The sequence below is a fragment of the Thunnus albacares genome, chromosome 18, assembly GCF_914725855.1.
Source record: "Thunnus albacares chromosome 18, fThuAlb1.1, whole genome shotgun sequence".
In the NCBI taxonomy this organism is placed as follows: domain Eukaryota; kingdom Metazoa; phylum Chordata; class Actinopteri; order Scombriformes; family Scombridae; genus Thunnus; species Thunnus albacares.
Genome location: NC_058123.1, coordinates 21,126,271 through 21,147,845, shown reverse-complemented (window position 1 = coordinate 21,147,845; position 21,575 = coordinate 21,126,271). Strand labels below are relative to the sequence as shown.

General features: G+C 39.5%; 1 protein-coding gene across 1 annotated transcript in view; it reads left to right on the top strand.

Annotated features, from left to right (window-relative positions):
- The window catches only part of cntfr (ciliary neurotrophic factor receptor), a 229,177-nt gene that overhangs the window by 121,903 nt on the left and 85,699 nt on the right, over window positions 1-21,575 (top strand). Inside the window, exon 4 of the mRNA XM_044334283.1 lies at window positions 2,685-2,918. Coding sequence (XP_044190218.1) covers window positions 2,685-2,918 — 234 coding nt within the window. The remainder of the gene's footprint in view (window positions 1-2,684; window positions 2,919-21,575) is intronic.

Sequence of the window (21,575 nt, the reverse complement as noted above, 5' to 3'; positions counted from 1 at the left end):
TTGATCTTTTCATGGACTTTGTTTACAATAAGAAAAAATTTGAATAACCTTCAAGTGAGCAATAAAACAAGGAGGAGGCAAAGTCATACATCCTGACACCTTGGTGTGTATTATTACACATATGTTATGGCCACAAAAAAACATAAACACGGTAGCTGTGTTTAAATCATTAAATCAAACATATAGTTTTTTAGGCAGAGGGCAGTTAGGCCATTACCGTATGTTTACATACCAACTTATTTCACGCAGTGTTTTAATGTGTTCCAGAGTCAGAACAGAACAAGGTAGACAAGGGGACAGAGAAAGGTAGAGGAGAAAGAGACATTTTGAACTGAATGAGAAAAACAGGGTGAGAAAGTCGAGAGCAGGAGAACTTAAAAGTTCAAAGCAGGAAATAGAGGCAGATGGCAGGGAGGAGAGTAAAGACAGACAGGGGTAGAGGATGAGAGATAAAGATAGAGACCGACGGCTGGAGAGTTAGAGGAGGAGAGCGCGAACTTGGATAGGACAGAAGAACAACAGGGAGAGGTTAAAGGGAGAGGACAGAAATGAAACGGGGAAAGAGGGAGAAGGAGCGAGAGCTGGGGGGGGACGAATGGATATCGGAAAGGACGGAGGTAGAAAAAAGAGTGACGTAACCCCAGACGATAAGACGGATGGGATGTAGGAACAGGGGGACAAGAGAGCAGGTCAAAGAACCAGTGCTGTGTAGAGACTTTCAAGGACGTTGGCGAGAAACAGCTGCAAAAAGGTCATTTCAGCAAAAATATTCTAAGGGGCATGCTCCTCGTCAAAAGATTTTTTATTTTAAAACCTGCTTATAAAAACTCCTTTCTGATGACATCAGTTGGAAGAAGATTAGGATTTCACCTTCCTACTTTGATAACAGCTTAATGCCACCTAAAGGAATTTTAGGCAGGGACCTTTTCTAAGTTATTAAATTTCTGAATGATATCTTGATAATATAGTAGATTTAATAACAACAGCATAGTAGAATGATGTTTTTTTCCCCCCCAGAAACTCTGTACGAAAGTTACTGCAGGAGAGTATTAGATCTCCTCTCCTCTCCTCTCCTCTCCTCTCCTCTCCTCTCCTCTCCTCTCCTCTCCTCTCCTCTTCTCTCCTCTCCTCACTTTCTTGTCACACAAGGGCACCAGCATCATCATCAAAGCTAACATCAAAGTCAAACTCTATGGTTTTTTGCTAAGATGCAAATAACTTTTTATGTAAATAAAGTCCACTCAGAGTAACTTGGCAGAGGCGGAGATCAAAGGCAATTGGCATTTCTTGCCAGTAGACATGCATATGCGCACACATTATGTGGACTTTGGACTCAGGGAAATGAGGAGGGCGAGGGATGAAGATGACTGGGATGGACAGAATGGAGGAAAAAAGGACTGATAACAGAAAAAAAAATGAGAGAAAGCGAGAACAGCGATGAAGGGTTGAGGAGGTTAAGGGGAAATGAATGACAGACGGAGAGGAGAGAGAACAAGCAGTGTCAGGTTAATGTTAATGGGGACAGGGATCTTGTCATATATAGATGGCTCTGTTGTGGGACATGAAATAAACATGAAACACTAGGTTGACATCTGTATCAGCTACGTTAAGAGGCATGTCTGAGGAGACCGAGAGAAGGAAGCTAGCTCGTGTGAAAAACAGCGAAATGAGAGGCATTGTGGTGAGGAAGAAAGAAGGGAGGAGACAGACAGACAAAGACAGACATTAGAGCAAGGCAAGAATCTTGACAGCATTTGATCCCAGAACAGCGGGGGCACTTTCTTTTTTTTTTTTTTCCTTTTCTTTGTAGGCGAGGGCTTTTCCCAAGATACGGATCAATATTTTATTGTTGTTTCTTGTTGTGCTGTTGATCCTCAGTGTTGAAGTGTTAATCTGACGTCTTCACTTTGTGTGGTCATGACAGGTCCTGTGGGACTTATCAACAGTGCAGGGCTACTAACCCCAAGGGTCCTGGCTAAAACCCCCATTAGGCTCACATATATCCCTTAACCCTCAGGGTCACCGTCCCTACAACTTGACTGAACCAATGGACAAAGGCAGTTTTTTTTACTTCTGCCAAATTCTCAATGTTTTCAAAGTAAAAATAACATTTCCCTTCATTGCCTCCAGAGACATTCAATAACAAAATCTGGCTCACTAAATGGAACAAAATGTGACTTTCTTTACCCATGCTTCGTTCACTACAAATTAATAAAGTTAAAGAAATTAAATGAGAAGAAATTAGATGAGAGCTATTTATGAACTGCACAAAAATAGTAAACAATATTTTCCATTTGGTTCTTCCCTGCCACAGCAAATGTATCTATTCAATATGCATAGATGGACAATATTAAAAACAACAAAATTAATTGATAAAGATTGAATTCAACAATAAGATGAATGATAATAATTCCATATTCCCATATTCTGTTCATTATATCAGTTGAAAACTTCTATTTCTTGTCGCTAGGAACCTGTATGGCAGAATATGCAGGGATGTCTCCACATAGAATATTTTGCCTCTTGTATACGCTGATGTAATCATAAAGGCTTTAACTTGGACTCTTTCCAGTTGCTAGGAGCCTGTCTGCAAAAAGGGCAGTAATCTCACCCTGTAGATATTTCACTTGTTTTTTACCTATTCATATCACAAACAATTAATCTTTGCCTCTGTCTGTTTCTAGTTGCTAGGATCCAGTACGAGCGAATGGGCAGTGATGTCACCATGCAGTGCGGCTCCCTGGACAATGACGCATCAGTGTCATGGAAGGTGAACGGGACGGACGTGAAGGCCCAGCACAGTCTAGAGGGCCCCAGACTGATGCTGACCCAAGTGGCCCTGGGCCACAACGGGCTCTACAGCTGCTTTCAGAACCCACACGGAGAGAGACGTGACACCATCAATCTCCGCATCGGCAGTAAGTAGCCAGACAATTGCCCGCCAAATATTACTTTCAAATAAGACATGATGAATCTTTAATCACCCCAAAGGGGAAAGTGGGTCATTGCAGCAGTGAAAGGAGACTGACAGGAAGAAGCTGAGTAGAAATGAGGAAAAAAAAACATTTGGTGCAAACTGACCATGATGCAATTACAACTCCAAAAGAAATATATGAATTAATAATGAGAAATTCTGACTTTTAGCTTGTATGTAAGCAAAGACAGAAATAATAAAAGAAAATATAAAACTTCAGTTGCAGCGCTAATTAATTGTTGTAACTTCAAGCCCTTTGGAAATGTAATACTCATGATCATGTTATGACTTTGTTGTTAGGGCTTTACTGTACCAACTACAAGTAAGTGTTTTGAATGTAATGGGAGAGTTATGCTATAACTTAGCTACTTACAATTTGGAGCTAAAATATAATTAACTTTACATCTCTTCTGAGTCGGTGTAAGTCACACTTTTTGTTACAGCAGAACAGTTGCAAAAATGGTTGATATTTACACCGAGTGCACATTACCTGTGACCCAACTACACTCATTTACATTTATGATGCCAGCTCCACATGGTTGTTTGTAACATAAACTTGTCACTGAGAGTTTTCCAGTGACATTTGCGACACTTTTAATGTTTATGACCATGTTCATGGATGATACAGATAAAAAGAAAAAAAAAATCTTTCTCTCCCATATTACTCAAATGATGCACTATGGATGAAACGTTACTCTGTGCAACAATGTTTTGATTATGGTTGACTATGCTAATTATAGTGTAATTAGAGATGGTGAACAAAGTAGTGAATTTAGTGTGAAACGAGGTACTTACAACATAGCCATTGATGTTGACTGTACACTCGAATTTACAATCAAATTCATGGTCAGTTGGTGCAACAGGCTGCTAGCTAATGAATTTGACCAAATGGTTCCAGAATGTCACTGTTTCCTGAAGTTCCAGAATACACTTGTGAAGTCACTCGGCTCTAGAAAGTGTGTAAAATGTATTTTTGCAAGTGGTTCACTGCAACTTTGTGTAGCTGACTTTGTTCTGAAGATGGCGTGCTGTTGCACTTTGTGGAAGCTGCTGTGTGGTAAAGTACCAAGTCTCAGGAATACTATTTACGAAATTACAGCCACACTTGGGTTGAATAGATTTACTCATAATTGTCAAGCGCTGACATTATGACTTTGTGTTAACGACATTGCAATATCAATGCTCTTGAATTGCACGAAAGAACGATTGAATGACTGGATTGGCTTGTTAAAATTCCCGAGATGCTGTTTCTTACAGATTATTTGGACTACCCTTCATTTATAAGTGACTATTTAAATATATTTTTGTCGCTTACATAGTAAAACCCTTTAGCTAAATGACAATTTTAATGGCAAGTTATATTTGAATGGCTGTTTCATTTAAAATTTAAATACTAATATAAAACTTGAATTGTTATCATAACAGTCCTTACAGTAGGACTCGTTGCCAGCTGACAAGCTCTAATGATTAGTTGTTAAAATGACATTTGGTCATTTTTCTGTTATGGCCGCTCATTTTAATAATCATACAAAAGCAAAAATGAATGTCAATTTAACAGCATGTCACCGTGGTCTGTGAGTTGGCATTGGCCTCCTTTGAGAACCATTATTCTGATGGTGAAGTTTTTATACACTGGGTGCATAATAATGGTTTTGAGATATGATGGACTTGAAAATGACAAGTACTCCTGAGGATAATTTGGGGTGATAACACCTTTTGTTAAATGTGGTATTTAGCTAAAGTGAAAAAATCCTTATTCGAATACGGATTATCTTTTTAAAGGGAATGAAATTCTTATTTGGTCATTATTTGAAGGTTTTCTCTACGATATAATTGATATAACTTGATTCTGTGTGGCTAGATGTAACATGTCAGTGCCACATCATTATATACTATTGCTTTTATGAATTACAACTTATATTCCAACTTGTTCATGGATTCCATTGTGTAAAGTCAAGTAAACACTGTTGGCTTTATCTAAGGCAAAACCTATACGAATGCGGTTTCAATTTTATTTATATTACTTATATTAATACCTCAGATTTACTGTGACAACTGCCTCGTCTAATCTGCAGCTGAACCTCCTCTCTCTACCAGTTTGGCTCTATTTGAATAGAACTGTCACTGCAGTAATGCTTCATGATTGATGTCTGCCTCTTTATTCTTAAATGACAGCTTTGAAACTACTTTGCAGTCAATATCGAATTAATGTTTTATTACTGTAGTCAGAAAAAAACAGGGGTGCATTTTTTAAGTTCCAGCGTTTCCTTGCATACAAGTGATCACTCTCATTTAGGTCTGTTGGTAGGGTATACTGTAGAATAGGCAGCATTTGTAAATTAAATTACCACAGGAATCATGCTGCAGCTTATAGCTGGCTACCAGGTGAAATTAGAAATCTCTTTGGTATCAATCATGGCGGGCCACTTAAGAATGGAGCCAAAAGTGACACACGTTTTTGATACACTACCACAGAAAAACCTTTATTCATCACTCCCATGGCGTTGAAAAATATGAGCCCCGACCAAGTTTTCTTACACTGTTGTACTGTAGAGCCCACCTCAGGCCTAAATCAGAGAAAGGTAGGTTGAAAGAAAGGCCTTTAGAGAGTCAAAATGTCACCGCAGTAAATGGCTCTACTGTGAATTAGTTACACAGCATACTGAAATACTGAAATAAATGACCCCATTTAAGCCAACAAGTTTTTGAAAAAGTGGTCAGGACATGCCACCGTCAGCTAACTAGGAAACCCTGCCCCTGTGTGTAAGCTTGTGCGTTTCCACGCTCTTGTCAACAGTACCAATAGAAAGCCAAGAAAACCACACATCACGATTTTATCCCTGCCTAATGTTAAATGTAACATTTCCATGCAAATGTTTGATGAATGAGACTATATGGGAGCGTGACAGTTTGGTTAATCATATCAGCAATGATGAATTACTGAATGCTGAAATAATACTGAATTAATGAGAGTTTTATGTTTTGGTAGATTATGTCAGCTGGGTGAATGATACAATGCATAAACAAGCCAGAAGATATGTGTGTGTATATATGTATGTGTGTGCGTGTGTGTGTGAGATAGAGAGGCAAAGAGAAATGGAGAGATATATATTGCATGTCTGTGTGCAAGCTAAAGTGCATGAGTGTGTTTCTTTTCACTCGTCGTAATTTTCTGCATCGTAATGATGCTTTGGTGGTTCCAAACAGTGTGTGTGTGTGAGAGAGAGAGAGAAACAGAGTTACATTGTGTAACTATTCATCAGGGGTCAATTACAAGATTGTGAGAACAATACCTTAGTGGTCTGCCCAGCAGTGAATGTAATTGCCTTGATAACGGTTGGTGATTTTATGACATGTTCAAGGCACACACTTGAGCAACATTGACTTTTCTAAAGTACAGAAACTCAGATGGTCCTCTCATTTTTTGCCTGCTTGTTTCTCTTTCTCTTGTTTTTCTCCAATCAGCTTTTTCTTTCTTATCTGTCGTCACTGTCCCGCTGTTCCCTCTATTTTTGCACTTTTCTCTTTTGTTCTTTATCCTGGATCTTTCTCTCCGTTTTTATCTGTATTCTTCATTATATTAACTGTCACCTACAAAACGCAACGTGTTGTGCGTATACAGTGATAATGACACCATGACAGGCTACACTTGTTGTGATTACCATCATGATGATAGTTTGATTTTATGCAGTGTTTATTACTTACACCAGGGGCTTGTTATGTTTAACACAGAAGTGTTATCAGGAGAATAGCAGAGAGCCATCTGTCTCTGCTTTTTTTAAATCGTTCTGTTTCACTCTTTGTCTCTTTTTTCCTCAAACTTTGTGATTATGTCTCTTCTTCTTTCTCTTTGTCACTTTTATATCCTTCTTATCTTTTTTTTCTTTTTCCATTTCTTTTCCTACATCCATCCTTCCACTGCCTGCTTGTCTCCATTGTCACTCTGCGTCACTCTGTTAATGTCATTCGCCAGAACTCCCATACAAAGCCCCCCCCCCTTCATCTCTCTTTGTCTTGGTGTTTTGGCTTGTAGATCTGTTAGCTGTGTGTTTACACTGGTTTGCATTAAGACAAGAGGACGTCATACTATGACCCCAAACCCGTCTGTGAGTGTATCTGTGTTTGCTCCGTCTTAAATTCATGGAGCGTTTGTGATCTTTCTCCAGGAGTATGTCAACATCATTTCCACGGTTCCAGGAGACCACACGGTTGCGTGTGTCTTGTCTTGTATTTTTATGTGAAAGTATAGTGGCGCTGTGATGTCTGTTTCTCTTCCTCATTGCATTATTTCACCACTTTGTATAGCTGTAGGATGTTTACATTCCGTCAGTTACTTTGAATAGATACAAAGCTACAATTATTTTTAAAAATTACGCATAACTATTGAATCGTGTGCTGGCGTGTGTGTGTGTACGTGTGGGTGGATAGGAGTGAGTACTTGTGTCTGTGAATCTGTGTGCACATGTGTTGAGCTGTCACACACATGGCAGGATGTTATTGTCATACAGTGTTTAAAAAAGATGCCTATCTCATCTGTAAGCAAACACTCAGGGGCGCACACATAAACACACACACACACACTAACACACCAGCACCAGAGTACTTGATGGCATCTTTAGACACCATCTTTAAAGAAATGATGTTCAGCGGTAGAGAGATAGAAAGTGATGGACTGATTAAAAAAAAAGAAAGTGTATGGACAGTAAAAGTTCATTATAATTTAATAAGCAAGAGGTCGTAAAAAATTCGAAACCTCTTTGGTGAAATACAACATCCCTTTGCTTTGCTGTCACAACAGAGAAGTTATTGCTGTCTTGCCCTTTTCTGGCTTTGTCCATTCTTCTATCTATTGCTGTCCTCAATGGCCGTCAGCGAAACAATTTATAGCATCACAACATGGGCTGCAACCACCCAGTTGTTCAGCCTCCCGGCTAACACAACATCGACTGCAGTGGGTCATATATCCAGCCGCTCACCCCGGTGACCTGTGACACAGTCACCCTACAAGACACATAGACTGTGTTCGGAACCACCTACTAACATACTTCCTACTACATACTCAATGAGTGTGTACTGCATACTGCCTGCTAAATGAATGTTTAAGTATGCCATTACCAGCAGACCCAGAATGCATTTCGTACCAACCGCCAGTGATATCAGAGATTTTAAAGCAGGCTAAAAGCTGATGTCATTTTTGCTGTAGGACTGTTAATATGTCACTTTATTAAGTTTTAATATTTGATCAGTAACCATGTACACTCCGAATATTTGGTCAGTTTATCCAAATAACGCCTGTTATCTGCTCCGACATTTTTGAACATGTGAGGAGCTGCCCATGGGAGTCGCTGGCCGAGTGAGGCCAGCCAGTCATCTCAGCAGAATCCTGAGATGATTGGCCAGTGAACATGTAGTCACTCCGTGGAGAACATGATCTCATGAACTGATCCATGAAGCTCTTTGGTGATTTACTACTGGCTCTAATGTCTCTGCAGCATTTTGATATACGATATAATTTCTTTTGGAAGATAAATGTTAGTCTCACAGATGAAATCCAACACTTGTAGCTGCCACATTAGTTTGTCTGAATGGAAAATGAAGCTTCATGTTTTTACTGGACAGAACAACAGCGCTGCCTCTGGGGCTCTATATGTACAGATATCACCACATTTACATAAATATAAATGTTCATATAAATGAACAGATCAGTTTATATTAAATTAAGTTTTATTTTATTAAGGTACATAACAGTTCAGGTTTTTATTATAGTTACATTACAGACTGAATACATAATTTACTACATTTGTCTGTCAATGAGGTTATTTTTTTTTTGTGAGAGCTTTGAGTTGAGATTACTTTGTCACAGTACAGTCAGGTAGGTGTGTTGAGGACTTGGCAAGTTCGACTCGGGGATACAAACTTCAGAGGACCGGAGGATGCTTAATAAAATGAAAGTAGACAGGAGTACAAGGAGATGCGGCATGAGGTGAAGAGAGAGGTGGCGAAGGCTAAAGAAAAGGCGTATGGAGAGTTATATGAGAGGATAGACACTAAGGAAAAAGAAAAGGACTTGTACTGATTGGCTAGACAGAGGGATCGAGCTGGGAAGGACATGCAGCAGGTTAGGGTGATGAAGGATAGAAATGCAAATGTGCTGACTAGCAAGGAGAGTGTGTTGAGAAGGTGGAAGGAGTACTTTGAGGGGCTGATGAATGAAGAATACGAGAGAGAGGTTAGATGATGTGGGGATTGTGAACCAAGAAGTGCGATGGCAGAGTCGAAGATGATAGGATTTACATTGGGAGTGGCGAGGACGGACAGGATTAGGAATGAGCATATTAGACGGGCAGCCCAGGTTGGATGATTTGGAGACAAAGCAAGAGAGGTGAGATTGAGATGGTTAGGACATGTGCAAAGGAGAGATGCTGGTTATATTGGGAGAAGGATGCCATAAAATAGTGTTGCCAGGCAAGAGGAGAAGAGGAAGGCCAAAGAGGAGGTTTATGGATATGGTGAGGGAAGACATACAAGTTGTTGGCGCGACAGAGGAAGATGCAGAGGACAGGAAGAGATGGAAACGGATGATCCACTGTGGTGACCCCTAACGGGAACAGTATATATGTCATCTGAATTGCACCATTGCTCCAGGTCATAATGACTATGGCTGCTAGTCACTCAAACATAGCTGACATTCTAACCTAATGTGTTGTTTTTCTTGGGAAGACAGTCTTCTAATATTCTCATGTTCATATGCAAGTCCAGGAATCTGACATCCTGCCACTGATTAAAATAGTTTTCAGTTGTTGAGTCTGTTAGGTTTGACATTCCATAAAAAAAACTTTATTTGACATGTGCACTTGTTCTCTGTTTGTCCCCTTTTAGATTTAATCCATGAATCTTGAATTGCAGTGTTCAGTGGATGAAATGTTGGTCTACATGCAATAGAAAAAGGTTGACAGTACATGAGATTGATATTGCGGGACAGTTGCCTTGCTCCATGGTAACCATCACTTTCAAAATGTGATGATTTGTTGGAAAGCTGTGAAATTGCAGTGGCACTCCAAACATCGGGCCATGCATATCTAAAAGCTCTGTCACTGATCACTCCTCATCTTTAGAGCCCATTAGCCAGCTACTCAGGCAGTCAGGGTGCCAGCCAGTCACTCAGCCTGCCAGCTGACACTACACAAGAAGAAATACTTTTTTTTTTTCACCCAAATTCTTGACAGATAATTCATGGGACAAGCAGGGCACTCTAGACAGAGCACTCCCATTACTGTAATGACAAGATTTTAAACATCTATAATGAAGAAAACATTTATATTGTGAGCAGGAATGGCGTCTGTTTGGTAATGAATTTATACCATAAATCATCACACAAGAAATGGGGTCTAGGTTTGGCATTGACACAGTCTTATAAACAAATCCAGTCTCTCAGAACTGCTCTCAGATCATTCAAGTTCCGTTATGTAAACTTAGTTGCGGTTTAGAATTTTTTCTTTATGCTACAAATGATAACAGAAGTCTCGACCGCCAATGTTGTGCGTGTGGGTTTGGTTCTGAGGCCATTTGGCTTAGGTTAAGGTGTGTGTGTGCATACATGGGTGTGTTTGTGTGTATGTGGTTAGTACTGAGAGAGTTTAGAAAAAATGGACACCTCTCTTAGAAGGTCAACAAAAAATCTACTCTTTATTTCTGTCTTTAGCTTTACTTCAGTTCTCTTTGGAAAGAAACTACCTCTGTCTTTCTCTCTTAATCTAACAAGTATGTAAGTACAAGCGTAGTCAATAACAGTGTTGGACCAATGGACGATATATTATAAAAGAGTTCTTTATTGGGGGGGAAATGGATTTTAACACATAATATTAAAAACTGCCAAAAGCCAAAAGCTTACACGTCTGGTCACATTTTTAATCTTGGTTACTAATCTAAGAGCCATGAGTCACTGCTTTAATCAAAATTCTGCTTGTTTCTGCCAGTTTTATTTTGGCAAAGTTCTTCTGTGGCTGCTTGTGTTTCGACAACATGTAACATTAGAAATCTTTAGTTTATTTTGTAAAATTTAAAAAAGAAGGATTTTGAAGAAAAAACATACTGATTTCTCAAAGTATGGGGCCGACTGCACCGACTAAAATATGCAAACAGAAATGCTCACATTTGGATAACTTACATTTGAGGACATTTTAGTGACATATGTTTACCCTCTGGTTACTTCCCCTAACCGTAATGATAATCATAATCAACCTTATTTGAAGGATATGCTATAATTTCAGTCAAATTAAATTGGATAAACTAATTATCTTCACATTTAGATTATAAATCCCTGACCAAGTGGTTAAATCCACTATTTTCCCCCAGATGTGGCCTATGAAAGACTACACTCACACACACACACACACACACACACACACACACACACACACTGATTGGTTACCTGCAGCTTTACTGAGGATGAGTTGAAGGAGGAGTGAGTTCTCTTGTTAGATTGATGTGCATCTCTTACCCTCAGGCAACTTATTTCCGCACACACACGCACCAATTGATATCTATTTCCTTTCCCTGGGCAGTTTGTTTTTGTGTGTATATCCACGCATACACACACACACACACACACACACACACATACACACACTCAGGGGACCCGTGCTACATCGCTGGGTAATGGAATCGTCTTGTCTCTTTGCAGACAGATCGCTGTGGAGGAGGGTGAACAGGTAGAGCTCCATCTCCTCTGGGACTTCCTGTTTAAACTAAGGAAGTATTTGGCCCCACATGTAAGGCCACTGCTGGAACTACTCAGCTTACATTTTAATTACTCTCCACGCTTGTCCCAGTACTCGCTCAATCATGATAAATAGAAAATACCTGCATGCAGGATTTGCACAGCCTTAGAAATTAATTCAACAGTTTGTCAACCTCAGCTTGTCTCTCGGGTCTCGTTTCTGTCAGCAAGAGAAGCAAACCAAACCGCCGAAACTTTGTGTGAAATGAGCATTTTAAAGTATTAAAAAGTTCAAATGTGTATTTACTGAATGAAAAGGAGACCTGGAGGCTTTTCAGTACAAACAGGTAATAGTTTTAATCTGAAAATGCCAGACTCATGATAGTAAATCTGATTTCAGCCAAACTTGATTTATATTTGTGTAATGTTACCTTAGCTGAACATTAGCTTCTCACATTTCACATGACAACCTGGTAGAAATTATGCTGCTAATCTGCGTTACTGCCACATATAATATTTTTGATTTATAAGAAACAGAATCTTGCCTTTTTTATCCTGAGGAATTCGAGATTTCCCGGACACATTGATCTGTAGAGTGACAGAGTCTCAGATTTATACTCATCTCACAAAATTACCTGAAATTAATGAGTACATAGGATTTGGCCCATGCAAGGCCGCAGTGCCACCAAACGTCCTTGAGCAAGACTGTGACTTTCTACCGTTCCGGAGAATTTGCACTGTAGCTGACCTCTGACTCCTGTAGAAAAAATATGGCTTTCCTGCAGGAATCAATAAAGTATAAGGTAAAAAAAATCTGAACTGTTGGCCTGGGAGACTAGATGAGAATTTTAAGTGTAAATTGAACCATGATACATCTTGGTTCTCCAGTTTTTGGTTCAGTAATAGCTTGTAACAGGACAAGAAATGTCAAATGAGTTTAAAGGACCAGTGTGTGGGATTTAGAGGAATCTAGCAGTGACGTTACATCCTCCCCTTCCAAGCATGTAGGAGAACCTAGGGTGGCCACTAAACTCGCAAAAAACGTGACAGGCCCTCTTTGAAGCCAGTGTGTGCTTTTTCTGTTCTGGGCTACTGTAGAAACATGGCCTCCGTGGAATAGGACCTGCTCTCTCTGTAGATATAAAGGGCTCATTCTAAGCTAACAAAAACACAACAATTCTTATTTTCAAGTGATTATACACTAATTAAAATATACTTATGAATGTTATATTCCATTTCTCCCGAGTCTGTTCCGCTATATGCCTGTTCCATTGGATCGCTGTATCCTTTGTATCCCAACTGTTCAAGGCTGTAGCCATGGAGTCAACATTGGGGAGGGGGACTAAATCTCCTCTCCTCTCAAGTCATCTCTCTTCCTGCTGCTCTCCAGTTATCGCTCCCCCTCTCCTTTTCTCAGCTCTCCTCTCCTCTTCAGGTCTCTGCTCAGTGTGGACCACAGTGACAATACATAGCCAGCAGTTGTTCTTTCCTTAAAATGGCTTGCACCACTGCAATCGTCCAGCCATGTTTCTGGCAGTGTTATAGGTTTGACTTTGAAATGACAGAGAAAGGCCGAGACGCATCATCACATCACATGCCATCTTGGCTTTATTTTTGCCCTGTTCTAGATGACACTTTATAGAGTCCCAGGAATTCTTTCTTTGGTCTGCGTCTACAAAGCGCAAACATATCCACTCCTGCTCGAACCCTGATATACCTGAGTGTCATCAATTGTAAGTGCGAACTGGACCACTGGCATTGATGTTAATTCCGACACAGTTTCTTTGACGATTGTGTTGCCCATCAGCTTGGCCTGAGGACTGGTGAAATCAAAGTGAACTTTCAGCCATGTGGTCAGCTCTGCATCACCCTCTGCCTTGTACTTTAGAAGCTGGCTGAAATTCCCACTCTCCTTATCAACACCTCGAAAAGCCAGACCTTTGCCGTGCCAAGTACTTCACACCTCTAACAATCTTCACAAGATTGCTCCTCGTTTGTTGCTGCTATCTTTCAAGCTCACGTGAAAGTTGCACATTAACAGGCTTTGGCTCCTGAATCCGAGTCATCACAGCTAATAACTGGGTGTCTTTTTGTGCGCTAAATTTCTCCAGTGCTTTCTTCCAATTTAGAAAACTAGTCTTGACACAAGCTGAATTTGCAGTCTTAGTTTTATGTTGCAAAGTATTTAACACAATAGAAACAGAGGACCCCCTTCTAAGAGGGGCTGTAATGGAGCCAAATATAATCTTTAATCATTTTCTCCTGAAATTAGCGTGTCCTATTTGATAGGGTTTGACTCGGTATGACATTCACATTTGGCTGATTTGGGCGAGGTCCAAACTCCTCCCTTGCTCTCCTGTACCTTCACCTTTGCCCACCTGTCTGCTCTCTCGGTGTCTGTCATTGTCTCAAACTCTCCCTCCCTGCTTGATTGTATTATCTGAAATACACATGAGAAATCATACTTAGAGGAATATCTCAGCCTAAATTAACATTAGGATGATACTGTTGTGATGTCATTATTCGGTCCTAACCATCAATATTTACTCCTCTTCTCACTCAACTCCATGTCACCTGCTCTCCCTGCCCCGTTGGCATCCTCATGCTCTCTCTCCCCCTCTCTCTCTTAACTCTCAATGCACCATAGTGAACATGAAAGAAATATTATCAGTAAACACGTGGTGTTTCTTGCCATGATGTTCAGGAATGGATTAATGATCGTTTCTGATCTGAATGGCAGTAATTATTATATCAACAAACATTGACTCATCCCTCTTACTAATGTATACTTTTATCATCTGACTGGGACTCATTTCCTCACTGCTCTCAACTTACTCTTATTCTTTTCTGAGGCTGGCTAAAAAAAAACTGACAAATGTCACTGTCATCTTTCCTCTTGCTCATGATGACACTCGCTGTGAATGAAAGTTGACTGTAATAAAACTGCTGGCACTTTAATCACACAAACACTAATAATGCTATTTATCATCAGCGGGTAGCCCTCAGCTATACTGTATAGACTACTATATGATTATGCAATAAATGAAAGCTACTACTATCTCTACATAAATTACACATGCAGCGCAACATAAATGAATGACACTGTACTCAGACTTCTTGTGGGCTTTCTGACAATTATAACGTAAGAAAGACATTAACGTTAGTTGAATATGCCCGTGAGGACCATTGTTAGTCGCTGGGTGAATTTGTGGCTGATTAACTTTCCAGTTAACTTAGCTCTGATCGCTAACGCTAGTGATGGTTGATTGATTAGCACTCACAAATTGGCCCATTTTCACCAAAAACGCTTCTTTCCATTCTATGCAATTACTGTCACTTTTTAGCAAAATATTATTTATTCATTTATTAAAATATTATTTAATTACAGTCCCAGTGCAAAATGAGGTATTGATGTTAACGTTACCTTTTCATGCATGTCCTGGCTGAAGTGAAGTGTTATTATTGGTACAGTGTTACAATAATAAATGTCCCATCAACAACTGATGGTAACATTAACGGATCCTAACTTTACACACGGCTAGCGAGTGGAATATGCTCAGAATGTATGGGCTGTTCGCTAGCTAATGCACGGAATGTATGCTAGCTAGTTAACGTTGTGACAGGAATTTAGCATAACATTGTTAGACAATAACCATTCATAATTTTCATAAAACTTTACAAAACCTATCACAATTGACAGAAATATAGCCTATAACACTCATATTACATTCCAGTTCTCCACTTTTCAATACATTTGAAAGCAATGAAGTAGAGAGACAGTACAATGTTTGACATTGATTGTACCTAACCGCAGCAGTTGAGCAATGGCTTCTGCTAGGGTACGGCAACACCACTTGGACAAATCACACTGAGAACTGCAGTACACCATACCATACTAGAACCAGTAGTAATAATAATGACAAAGTTTGGTTATGATTATGATTACATATGCTAATAATGATTTTTGACGACAGTACGTGGTTGCCTGTCGTAGCATAGCAATTTTTCTATTTATTATGTTGTTTATATCAACCCCCCATACCCACATCCCAATATATATTACAATTACGACCCTGCGGATTTTATTCTAAACATCTGAAAGTTCATTCTCAGCATCAGTGTCTGCATTTCTCTCCTGTCTCTCTCTTTCCCTCCATAACCGTTTCTCCTCTTTTGTTCCGCTCCATATCACCAATTTCTTCCCTCTCCATTTTTTGCTCTATTTGCAGGACAACAGCAACTACCATCACTTTATTGCAGCAGACAACCATAACAAATGGGAAAGTGGGCCCGGTTTAAGAAGTCAATGGGAAGCCATGAGGGAAACTCAAACATATTAAAAAAAAAAAAAGAGTCATTGTGTGCTTTGGCCTCTTTGTATCCATTGAGTATCAGGAGTAATCTGGCAAGACAGATTGTTTTCGCTCTCCTTCTTTCTCAATGCTGCGGTTTCAAAGGGAGATGGTGTGGCATAAATCGTTAACACCTGTGGAAAATACTCCAGATTTTACTTTTAAAAATGTTTTGTCCAACCAGTATTTTATATGAATCTTCGTCGAGCATCAGACTGGAGTTTGTATTATCTGTGGATACAATGTAAAGGAGCAAGCATCACATGTACACACTTACTGTACACACACTCATTATGGTTGGAAAGCAGAATTTTAAAGGTTTTACAGCTCAGCCAAGGTAGTCTTTTCTGAAGACTGAAGTCCTTTTTTAAAACATAATTTTTTACTTTATCCCTCCACTACTCTGTTCATCCATCACTCTTGCCCATTAGTTTTAACCATGTATCATTTTTCCCTCATCATATCTTAAAATTCTGGCCTAATCCTTTGGTTTCTATCTCATTCTGTTTCTTTCTTTCTCTTCCACTAATCCTCTTATGATGCCCCCTAGTCTATCCCATATCACCCATTACTTTCTCCTTTCCTTGTCATTTTTCTTTCTGTAGTTTGGTGTGTATATAAGCTTCTAATGAAAATCTCACACTGTGATGTTACACTCTTGTGTATTTCTGCTGTCCTCACTGGATACCACATATGCTGGTATGCGTGGTGTGACTGTAATCTCCATCTACAGTATAGACGATCACACATTGAATACAATCAATCTGTGTTATTTTATCCTTTGTTGTTGTGGTAGTTTTGAGAAATTACTCAGAACAACATCACAGCACATTTTATAATATAATTCTACAGGAAAAGCCATTGTTTTGCAATATATGCAACTGGTGAATTGTTTCATTTGCAAATTCATTCCTCAAAATTGCAAAGTTTTTCATATTATAGTCAAAACCTGACACCACAATGGGTTCAAGACAAATTTTTATTTTTTATTTTTATAAATTAAAATTACCTCTCAAACAAACAAATCATGTATCAAAGAATGAATAAATTGTTAAACATTACCAGCTGTGCTTCACTGGAGGTAGCTGAAGTGCTAGATGTTGCTTGACCTGCAGCTCTATTCAAACATACAGTACATCCATACTGTTACACCACTGCATTAAGTCCTTTGTGTCATTCTACTGCATATAAGATAGCATTGTACAAATAAACTTTATTTTATTTGATTAAGACCTACATTTAATTAGTAACAAGGTGTAACTGTAATATTCAATAATAATGATAGACAGTGGTGTAGATGGGAGATCAGATGTAACTTCTCCAGCAGCTGGAGGCTTCTGTAAATATTTCCTGAGTGCATCTGGACAGTTATAGAGTAGATATTAGCCTATTACAAGCAACAACATGTAGCTGCAGAGTAGGACAAACAACTGCTGCAGCCTGTTGCACCAGCTGTGTGGAAGTTCAAACTTAGTTATAACGTGAATTATTACTAAGGCGTGATTTATGCATTACTAACATAAAAGCTTGCACTGTGGAGATAAGTTACAACATAACTCTAAGTAACAACTAAATATTTACACACATGCTGCTAGGGTAGGTATAAATCATAAAGTGTCACAGAACTCACTGATGGCAAAACAGCAGTTTTTCTGCCACACAGCATCATATTTTCATTAATTTCTGCCATTTTACAACACAGTAATCCAGCAGAGACCTAATTTATTGATATGATATTTCAATATCAATCTAGCTTACTACAATGTGCTATGATGGCAAGTGGCTCATACCAGTTTACATATAGCTGATGTAAACCAGTGCAGAAATCTATGTTTTTATGGATATAGCATTAGCCATTATCACTGATATTAGTCAGTGAAATTTCAGCACAGTGCCTTATGTTCTATGAAGGAGCAGTTATCCAGATAGCTCGCTACTGGCTTGTAATTCAGTCTCATATCCTTTAATCTGTAAGGTTATCTGAGTTTAGCAGCTATTTTGCATCATTATCTAGCATTAGCTTTATTGCTACTTAGCTAGCTAGCTGCTACAAATTAAACATCTAACGTTATACACAAAACAGCATTTTAATGTTAACATAAGACAACATACCTCTCTATTGGGCTTTCTTTTCCTCCTCCTCCTTTCTCCACTTTCTTCCTTGCACACCTGAAGGTTTGGACGTTTTCATTATGTTTTTTTTTTTTCCTTTGAGGGTGACCAGCACCCACCAGACAAGGTGGCGCCCTAGGCGACCTATATATCAAATACAAACCAGCTACAGACAGAATTCCATCTTCTAAAACACAGACGGGTTAGAGGAAGAATACAAAGGTGCAAACTCAGAACTGTATGAAGGTGAATTTAATAACAGAGGCTCGCGGATCAAGTTGGCTAGGTGCAGTGAAATTCTCCCCGAGAAGAAGGTGAAGTGGAGGGAGGTTAAGTTGAATAAAGAACAGCTAGAGACAGAGGAGCTTAGTTCAAGGAAGAGGAGCCTAACAGGAAATAGTGCAGGCAGAAAGCAGGACTCGGGATCTTTGTGAGGATTTAGTAAAGAATGAAATTGCGCATGCAGTGATGAGGAAAAATAAAATAGGTGCTACACTGTCTCTGCTAGAAAAATATGGATTCTGTTATTTTAAAAAAAAAACATGCAGCTACGAGGGCTTTGTCGCTTGAAACCAAAAGAAGACAAGGCTACATGAGTAATTTTCTATACATAAATCGATCCCTTTAGATGTAGCGTTTTGTGTCCGTGCGACGCAGATGTTGTGTATGACAAGACTGACACTGAGACCTAGTCAACTTGGAGCATTTTGGGATGCTTGGGAAGTGCCCACGTCCATTTCAGACAACATGAGGCTCACGGTTTGATTCTTGGTGGCATTAAAGCCAACTGGAGCGAACTTGAACGGCTTGAGCATCACTTCAAGTCTTCTAAACTGCTGCTTCTTGCTCCAATTAAATTTTCAATGCTCCAGCTCCGTTCCACTCCAACGCTCTGTATGAAACAAAACCACAGAGGACTATCTAGTAATTGGCAGTGTGAGAGGAGTTTTTCTGTTGCTGTCCTAAACCGTCTTGTTCTTATTCTTACTTTCTGTGTCAATCTTTTGTCATCTCAGACTCTTAACTCTTGATTTCTCATCTGTCTCCCTCGATCCAATCACAGTTGACCCATCCGTTCATTACCTCTTTCTTGTACTCCCTCTTATACTGTTTCTATACCGTCTTCCCACCATAATCCCGCTGTCCTCTGTCCTTTCATCCTAATTTCTTTGCACCCTGCTCCATCCTTTCATAGATTTCTCATCATTGCATCGACAAGTTCACATCGTCCCTGGGTCAGTAAGTTGTGTTGGTTATCTTGACTTCAAAAAGAGCATTTTGATAAACCTTTTTCAGATGTGAAAAGGTTGAATTGTAGCAAGTTAAGGATCATAGTGTTTTATCTTTCTCTCTCTCTATACGTCTCTCCGTCTGTGTCTCTCTCTCCTTTTCTCACTCTAATTACCAATCCAGATATAGTGGAATAAACCAACTGACTATATTATTATCTTGTCTGCTTCGTTCGCTCCGCTTTCCTACAGTTGACATGCAGAAAAACACAAATGTCTGAGCGTTGTGGGTATGTGTGTGTGGGTGAGTTTGTATGTGTGTGCTTGTGTGTGTGTGTGTGTGTGTAGGGGGAGGGGTTGGGGGTGTATGTAGGTGTTACTGCTTCTGGGTGCCTTTTTGTGTGCTTCATATTAATTTGTCACTCTATCTTTGTTTGTTTTAAGCCAGATTTTGCAGCTGCATTTTCGTGTGTGTGTGTGTGCATGTAGGTGTGTGCATGTAGGTGTGTGTGTGTGTGTTAATGTGCGTCAGTGGCTGTCACTGTGTGTTTTGTGTGTGTGCCAAGAAGGTAAAGGCCTGTTCCCTCTTGATTAGTGTCCAGTGAAATAGAAATTTCTGGGCTGTCTCGGCCCGTTTACGATTCTGTGTGTGTGTGTGTGTGTGTGTGTGTGTGTGTGTCTGTGTGTGTGTGTGTGTGTGTGTGTATGTTGAGAGAGAGGGAAAGAGAGACTTTGACCAGAAAGTATTCCCTCTGGCTCAGTGTCCAGCAGTGAGGTTGAGCAGTTTGCTCCATTGACGTCAAGCAACTCAGGAATGGTCAGATCTCCGTGAAAACATACTCATCGGCCATTTCTTTCTGTGTTTGTGTGTGTGTGTGTGTGTGTGTGTGCCTGTGCCTGCAAAAAAGATTCAAATGTCAAATGTTTTGAGAGGTAAAACGGTCCACTCCTGCTGACCCTTTCAGCCAGCCCTGTCACATCCATTTAGTCTAAAGCGTTCCCTTCCTCAAACCAAAACTCTACAAAAGCTTCTTGTCAAAGCACAGAATATGGAAACTGTTCAGTGTAAACAAGATTTTCTATATCTTTTTGTCTTTAAGAACAATCACTCACACATCACCTGATCTTAAAGAATATGGTAACTCCATCATAGTAATGGCATCTAAGCAAAATGTAATCAAATGCATAAGGTTGATCTTATTTGCTCTCTTGCTCCAAGTAGAAAAAACAGCCTGGAATCAGTTTCTTAACTGAATAATTGCTTAAACAGTTATGTTTTTTTGTCAGCAGGCGAAGTCCTGCCCCTCACTACCTCGGCTATTGTAAATCTTCTGTATTATCCTTCACAGCCACCTGTTGGAATGTGCTGCTGTTCTAAAAAAAAAAAGTGCTGGTTTGGTATGGATTTATTATACCATAAAACAGCACATGCATAACTACAAAAATATACAGACTACAGTGTTTCCCCTGGGTTGACTGCTTTGGGGCGGTTGGGGAGGGGGGAAGGGGGAGGAGGGATGGGGGTGGCTAAGCAAAAACTCAGCAGACTCAGAGACTCAGCAGCCAGACATTTCTCCGTTCTCTGTTTAGGAGCGGCTGAGATTACCACTAAAATGAGAATTGTTGGTCCACCTTAAACATCAGTCCACCTTCACACCGCCGCTGCAAGATGAATATATGGGAAACACTGGACTACACAAATACACTTAGTTGAATTGAGTTTTATAAATTGAAGGGCTGTAACTAACATTTATTTTCATTATCAATGAATCTGTCAATTATCTTCTTGATTAATGACTTTGATCTATAAAATGTCAAAAACTGGTGAAAAATATCGATCACTGTCTCCCCAAACCCAAGGTGACATCCTCAAATGTCTTCTTTTGTCCCAACAAACAGTCCACAACCCAAAGACATTTAGTTTACTATCACTGAAGACTAAATAAACCAAAAAAATATTCACATTTTAGAAGCTAGTGACTTTAAAAAAAAAAAAAAAGATTAATCAACTGTCGAAATAGCTGCACAGTAATTTGCTGATCAATTAATCAACTAATTGTCGGAGCTCTAATACATGGCAAGCAAAAGGGAAAATAGCATGAAATAAGAAGCTGTTATGCATAAAAGTGAAAGATAGATCAGGTTCATGTTCGACATGGTGGATGTAAGACTTTAAATAACCTTGTCTC